Genomic DNA, 6,654 nt, shown 5'->3' with positions numbered 1-6,654 from the left:
CCAAGACCAGAGAATGGCATCAAGAGAAGACGGGGAGCAAGAGGCAGAGCAGAGGTGTGGGGCTGGCCGTGCCCCGTGGCAGAGAGGAGCAGCCAGGGGTCCCAAGCTGGCAGGCAGCAGAGAGGGTACAGGGGGGCTAGGGGATGCTGACCTCCACTTTGACCACCGCACTAAGCTCCCACATCCGATAGGCCACCTGCGCCGCCTCGGGGAAGAACTCACCTGCAGCACTGCAACAGGAGGGCAAGGACAGGGGACAGTGAGCCATGGGCTCCCTGCACCCACCAGCAGCCCCCCCCTCACCCTGCCTTGCCCCCCCCTCGGGGGCGGTTTTTATCTTTAGGGGCAGGATCCAGGTGCTTGCTGTAGGGCTGGGTGGGTGGGAATGGGTGGAAATGGGTGGTGAATCCCAACCTCCCCCACCAGATCATCCTCCCTCCAGGGGTTTTCCCTGCCCTGTGGGTCTCCCATGTACCAAGAAGGGACCATGGCATTGTGGCTGGCCATGCAGAGGTGCCACAGGGCCCCCCGTACCAAACCGCTGTCACTCCGGGTGCTGCTGGTCCAGGTGTTCCACCAGGCTCTGACCCAGAGGTTGGTACCCAGCACCAAGGGATGAAGAGGGACAAAGAAGGGGTGACAGGTGATCTTACTCATCGTCCCCTCCGCACAGCTTCAGCAGGGCCTCCTTGTACTCCCCAGAGGTGTCCTCCTGTAACAGCAGATGGAGAGCAGTGCAGTAGGTAGAGTCAAGGTAGTGCCTTGGGATGGACTTATGGAGGGAGGTCTCTCTGAGCCTTGTCCTCAGGGATGGACACCTGGCACAGAGTGTCTGGGGAAGGAGCTCAGCCCTCTCAGGAGCATTGACATCACAAGGGAAGCAACATCAGCAGCTGCATGGAGGGTGACCAGCCCTTACCTTTATCATGTTGTAGAGAGATTTCTCATACTTGGTCCTAAACACCTCCCTGATGTCCAGCATGTCTATCTCACTGCGGGACACCATGATGCGGATCAGTGTGTTGTCTCTTGTGCCCAACCCCTGCAATGGAGGAACCCTCACATCAAGCCTGGGATGGCAACCCTGCTCAGCCCACCACATGTGGGACCCTCTCTCTGGTATTTAACCCAGCCTCGGGTCTGAAGGAGTAACTCCTTTGGAGGAAAGAGCAGAGACCCCAGGTCATATAGGTCCTGTCTTCATGGAACTGTGTCACCCTGCTCTCCAGCTGCACCCCATGGCAAGAAGACCCCTCCTCTGGCCAACTCCCCACAATGCTGTGATGGACCCCATGGAGAAGGGGTGACTCACTCACCTTCATGGCCTTGTAGAGCCTTTCAGCAAAATACTCTGCTGTGCTTCTGACACTCTTCACTGTGGGGAAATTGAGGCTTGGTGAGGGATGCCAGTACCCAGCTTCACCAGTGCCCCCAGTGCTCCCAGGCTCTGAGGCCCCACACCCCTAGGGCACCATATCCAGCATCCCCACCCACCCTGAAGGTGCCTCCCTGAGCTTCCTAAAACTGGGTACAGCCACAGCCCTGACCCTGCTAACCCTAGCGCTAGTGCCTAGAGCCCTCCCACCCCAGCAAGGCCAGTGATGTGTTTTCTCAGCATCCCCACACAGAGCTGGCTTACCCACAGCCAGCAGCAGCTTCTCAAAGTCACCAGAGAGCTCTGCCCGGATGCTCCTCTCAATTGGCTTCCCAGCAATCTTCAGATATTCATCAAAGACTGTGGGATGAGAGCAAGGCGATGCCTGGAGAAGCTGCCAAGATTCCTTCAAGCCCACCCCATGCTTGCAGGAGATGCTCACCTAGGCGGAGGTGCTGCTTGCTCCGCCGGCCAAGGATGTAGATGAACTGAGCCTCGTCCGTGCCCCATTTCAGCTCACCAGCTTCCAGCAGGTCCTTGTGGGATGGGGAAGGTGGCAGAGCTCGAGTCAGGGTGCTGCTCATGTGGGGCTCTGCCCATGCATGAGTGCCCTTGGCATCCACCCACATTTTGCAGGCCCAAGTCTGGATGGTCCCAGTGCTACCAGCCCCATCCCTGCCCAGATACCACCCATCACAGAGACCTGCCAAACCTCACCTTGGCATCCTGCTCCACCAGGTCCTCACTCACCACGTCATCCTCTTCTCTGGCACCCTGTGGGTCAGAGTTGGGCTCAGTCCTGCAGGGCACGGGCACCCACCACACACAGACACTGGACAGATGAACATACCTGAAGCAGAACAATGAGCATCTTCTTGAAGTGGCCTGATGTGTCTCCAACGATGTCAGCCTCAAGGTCTCTCTCGTAGGCTGGTGGAAGAGGGAGAGGTCAGGGCCTGGAAAGCTGGATCCCTTCACCTCTGCCCTTTTCCTGGCCCAAGGGGGCACAGGGCAGCCCTTCCCCAGCCCTCACCATCTTTGTAGGCAGCTACGAGGTCATGGATCTCCTGGTTGGTGCGGGAGGCGAGGATCTCGATGAGGCACTTCTCATCCGTGCCAACACCCTGCAGGCAGAGACACAGCCCCATGTGCACCCAGCCAGGATGTCCTCGGAGGGGCCCCAGGGGGGCTGCCCACCCCTTACCGAGATGGCATCTTTGATCTCCTTGGCATCAGCATAAGCTGGAGGCCGCATCAGGCTCACGATCAGGCGCTCAAACTTCCCTGTCAGCTCGTACTTGAGGTCTGCAATGAGGTCCTGGTGGAGGAGGAGAAAGAGGCTGAGGGAACCTTTGCTCTGCAGCATCTCTGAGTGGCTCCAGGGAGTGGTGGGTCCCTGTGGGGGCTGGTTGATGGCAGCCACAGTCACCTGTGTCTGCAGTGGGGGCACTGACCAGGGAGAGTTCCTGCCATTACCTTCCCATAGAGGGACTTGTAGGCTTGACAGATCTCCACTCGCTGCTTGTTGCTTCTGGATGTGATGAGGTCAAGGATGGCTTCCTTGTCACTGCCTGTGGGGAGAGATGGGAGTCATGGTTAGCTCATGGCTGGGCTCATCACAGCCATCCTGCTGCTTCCGAGTCAGGGCTGGGAGGAGAAGCAGAGCCAAACTGGCTGCAGGGAGGGAGGGGAACCAGGAGAGCTTTAGCACACTGCTGAAGCAGAGAGACAGATGAGAGGGGAGGTGATACAGGACACCCAGTCATGCAACGGTCAGATGAAGGAATAGAGGACATCAAGGGTGGCCGCAGCGTGACAGTCTGGAGGAGCATCCTTACCAAAACCCTTCATGGCATTGTACAAGGCCTCTGCATCCTGGTTGGCGTCAAAGCCTTCAAAATCCTTCACTGAGCCCCTGTAGACCTAGGGGAAAGGAAGTGAAAAGGTACAAGGGGAAGGAGCAGCCCCAGTGCGATGGGGGGAAGGAGAAGTTGAAGCTGAGCAGGATTGAGGTGAGATCTGTTCCTGCTTGGGCTGCCCAAAGGCAAAGTTCAGCTTCAAACATAAACATTTGTCCTTCTCCACAGTTGCTTCCCTTTCCTGTTTCGTCTCCTGGCTGTGTAGACTGTTTGTGTGCCAGGTCACTGGGCACTGGAGTACCACTATGGCCTTCCATCTCAAATCTCCCTGGCATTGCTCTTTCCTGCTTTTGCCCACGTTTACGCTGGATACAGCCCTCCCCACCATGCCAGCATGAGCCAGGGGGTCTGATAACAGGTTCCTTCAGCTCTTTCAGTTCCCTGCACCACCTTGGAGGAGGTGGCAGGAAAAGGGGAGACCCCCCCAGGAGGGTTGGATACCTTGAATGCAGAAAAAGGCACCCAAGGACCAGGGTGATCACCCTGCAATGCAGCCAGGCTGAAGAGAGTTATTGGGGGTGGGTTCAGAATAATTTTCCACTGCCTGTTGCAAGCAGGGAAACTCTCTGGATGCTGAGGATGTCCAGACTCTACATGGCTTCCAAGCAAGGAGACAAATTTACAGGCACAAAATCATCATGGGGTGCTAGTTGGAAAACACTGAGAAGCACCAGAGCTGCCAACAGCTTATCCTGCCCCAGCATGCACTCCCACACAGCCCAGGGTACTCCAAGGGGTTGAAGCAGAGACCCTGGGTATTGGAAAAAACTTTCCTGGGAGCCTGAGAAATCCTGGGGATTGGGATGATCCACTTCTGTCCAATTCTCTGCACCTCCAGGCTGCACAACAGAGAGCCCAGGAGTGACATCCCCAAACAGAGACCTCAGGCAAAAGGAGGGATTAGACTCCCCCTTCCCAGGTCAGTTTTGCCTACGGGAGTTCACCCCAGGGGAGCCTGATCTCTGAATGAGATCAGCACAAACCGTGGGTGGAAGCAGATATGAAACCAGCGTGGTCCCATGTGAGAACTGGGATGTATCCCCACCAGAGGCATGGTCTCACTGGGGAACAGGAAGGCTGGGAGTGAGGCTGTCAGTTGTGTCAGCACCCTGAGAAACTCTCAGCATCCTCCCTTAGCTCTGCTTGTATCACGTGCCAGCTGGGTATGTGCACCTCCTTGCTGCTCAGGATCTGCTGCACGGCTTCTTTAAGATCCCCAGGAGCTGTACAAAGGCCCAGGCCTGCTGCCAGCAAGGGCATCTAAAGCCAATGTGTCCTCAAAGAAGATGGGCACCAGCGTTTCTGAGCCAGCAAGTGCCTCCAGGAATGAACACAAGGAGATCGACACAGGGCAGCTCCATACCCACTGCTTCCCTGAGTCCCATCCTGATTCCATGGCACAGCAGCTCTGCTGCACATCCCACCCAGCAGCTTCGGAAAGAAACCAGTCTCTGTAGCCCTATTTTCCAGGGAGAAACTAGGCACATCCCACAGGCCCTCTTGGGAGGTGTCCCACATGGCAGGGACTGAAAGGAGACGCTGGCCTTTGAGAGGGCCAGGCAGGCACGGGACAGATCGTATTGCAGGTGATTCATTGGGAGAGCTGGATTTAGCTCTGCTTCCCGGCAGCTCCCAGACCCTCCTGGCTCAGTGAAAGCTACTGCCACCCACATGCCTTCCAAAAATGTAAATAAGAAATTGCAAGGCAAAGGAGGTGCCCACAGGCAGCTGGAGCAAATAGGGGTACTGGGGTTGCACGGGTGGTGCTGGGGAGTCAAGATATTGGCCATAGCTAAATGGAGAGGGGGAGCAGGGCTGTGCTCCTGCCTGCTGAGCCATCAAAGCATGAGCTGCCTGCCTTGATGCAGTGCTGCCCTGGCAATGGCAGAGGAAACTGAGGCGGGAGCTCAGTGCTGTGCATTACCCCACACTCCCTGCACTGTCTGTGGGAATGATCCTCAGGGATGTGCAGAAACATCACTCGGGGGGGAAACAGCATGCCCTCCTCATACCCTCATCCCACTTTTCATCCCCTGTTTCAGCTGCCAGGGGCCTCCAGCCTCCCCTCCTCCAGCCTCTGAGTCATCCTGGCCTGTCCGGGACCTCCCAGCTAAAAATAAGCCAGACTGGAGCCGCGAGGGTGGAAGCAAAATTCCCAGTGTGGCTTCGCTCTCTCCCACTACATGGCTGCTTGGGGTCCTGGGCCACTGCAGGGGAATGTTCACCTGGGCTGTGCCTCAGTTTCCCCACCCACAGTAACTGCTGCCTTGGCTGGGCAGGAAGCTTCTGTAATTGGGCTGGAGGCAACGATTGCTTGCTTTCTCCAGGGAAAGCTTGGCCCCAGCAATGGAGATGGGAAGCTCTGGGCTGGAACTCCTCCCCTGCCAGCAGTCAGGCTGTATCACACCAGCCACAGCTGCCCACCGAGGCAGGGTTTTCCACCCACGCAGAGATGTTTTCCTGGCTGTGAGCAAGCACCTGCTCACCCAGCTGCCACACTGTGCCAGCCCCTGCTCGGAGTGGGGAGTAATCCAGGCTGGGGAGGGGGAAGAGGCCCAAACGGGGCTGCATTCCTTGCAGTGGGCTCAGGCAGGATTCCTCTCCAGCAAAAGCCCAAATAAATCCCCAGTGCAACATCTCCTCCCCTTCCCACGGCCCTGATTCTCTTTCCCATCCCACTGTGGTCCCAAAAGGGTTTTTGCTCCTTGCTGTTCCTGTTCCCTACCCCAGCACTTCCCCCATCTGCATCACATGCAGACAGCACTGGCTGGAGAGGCAGGAATGTAAACAGGCTCTGGGCAGCATTGTGCTTATCACCACTGTCCTTGCTGTATATTGGAGATACTGCCCCAGCTCCGGGGTCTGCCCTGCGGCACCCCAGTACCCATCCCTGCTGTGTTGGAGGTCACCCTTACCTTTCCTTTGGGTGCCATGGCTTCCCACGCTGGAAATCACTGAAGCAAAGGCAGGGAGGAGCTGCAGAAAGAAACAGAAAGGTTGATGTGAGCCAAAGCCTCTCTGCAGATCGGTTTAGTTAGGGGGAGGGTTTGCTCCCACCATGGGTGTGGGTGAAGTACCCATGGGAGGGCAATGCCAGATGCTGTGGAGAGGACCAGGGAGAGAGGGGCTTCACCAGCCACCCTGAAGTTACCAGAGCCTTTGCAATCTGGCACTTGAATTGGGGACCCCACAGGGTAGGGCAGCACAGATGGGCCCCACGCAGCTTCCTGCCAGTGCCAGGAGAAACCAGAGAGCAAAAAAGTGCCGAATACATAGCAATGGGCTGAGCATCCTCTGCAGGGCTGACTCTCCTCACTGCACCCCACGGTGCCCCCTCTGCTCCTCTGCAGCCCCCAAGTC

The 6,654-nt window shown here is 57.2% G+C and overlaps 1 protein-coding gene across 1 annotated transcript in view; it reads right to left on the bottom strand.

The window, feature by feature from the left end:
* ANXA6 (annexin A6) overlaps positions 1 to 6,227 on the bottom strand; it is a 13,283-nt gene extending 7,056 nt beyond the window's left edge. The window contains exons 1-13 of the mRNA XM_009069266.1: positions 6,210 to 6,227; positions 3,214 to 3,298; positions 2,852 to 2,946; positions 2,580 to 2,693; positions 2,409 to 2,499; positions 2,226 to 2,305; positions 2,093 to 2,149; positions 1,818 to 1,911; positions 1,640 to 1,735; positions 1,317 to 1,375; positions 920 to 1,042; positions 654 to 712; positions 152 to 230 (exon numbers count right to left, since the gene is read on the bottom strand). Coding sequence (XP_009067514.1) covers positions 152 to 230; positions 654 to 712; positions 920 to 1,042; positions 1,317 to 1,375; positions 1,640 to 1,735; positions 1,818 to 1,911; positions 2,093 to 2,149; positions 2,226 to 2,305; positions 2,409 to 2,499; positions 2,580 to 2,693; positions 2,852 to 2,946; positions 3,214 to 3,298; positions 6,210 to 6,227 — 1,050 coding nt within the window. The remainder of the gene's footprint in view (positions 1 to 151; positions 231 to 653; positions 713 to 919; positions 1,043 to 1,316; positions 1,376 to 1,639; positions 1,736 to 1,817; positions 1,912 to 2,092; positions 2,150 to 2,225; positions 2,306 to 2,408; positions 2,500 to 2,579; positions 2,694 to 2,851; positions 2,947 to 3,213; positions 3,299 to 6,209) is intronic.
* Between the last annotated feature and the right edge of the window lie 427 nt (positions 6,228 to 6,654).

Source organism: Acanthisitta chloris, unplaced genomic scaffold (assembly GCF_000695815.1).
Source record: "Acanthisitta chloris isolate BGI_N310 unplaced genomic scaffold, ASM69581v1 scaffold21292, whole genome shotgun sequence".
Classification (NCBI taxonomy): Eukaryota; Metazoa; Chordata; class Aves; order Passeriformes; family Acanthisittidae; genus Acanthisitta; species Acanthisitta chloris.
This window is presented reverse-complemented; position numbering and strand designations above follow the sequence as displayed.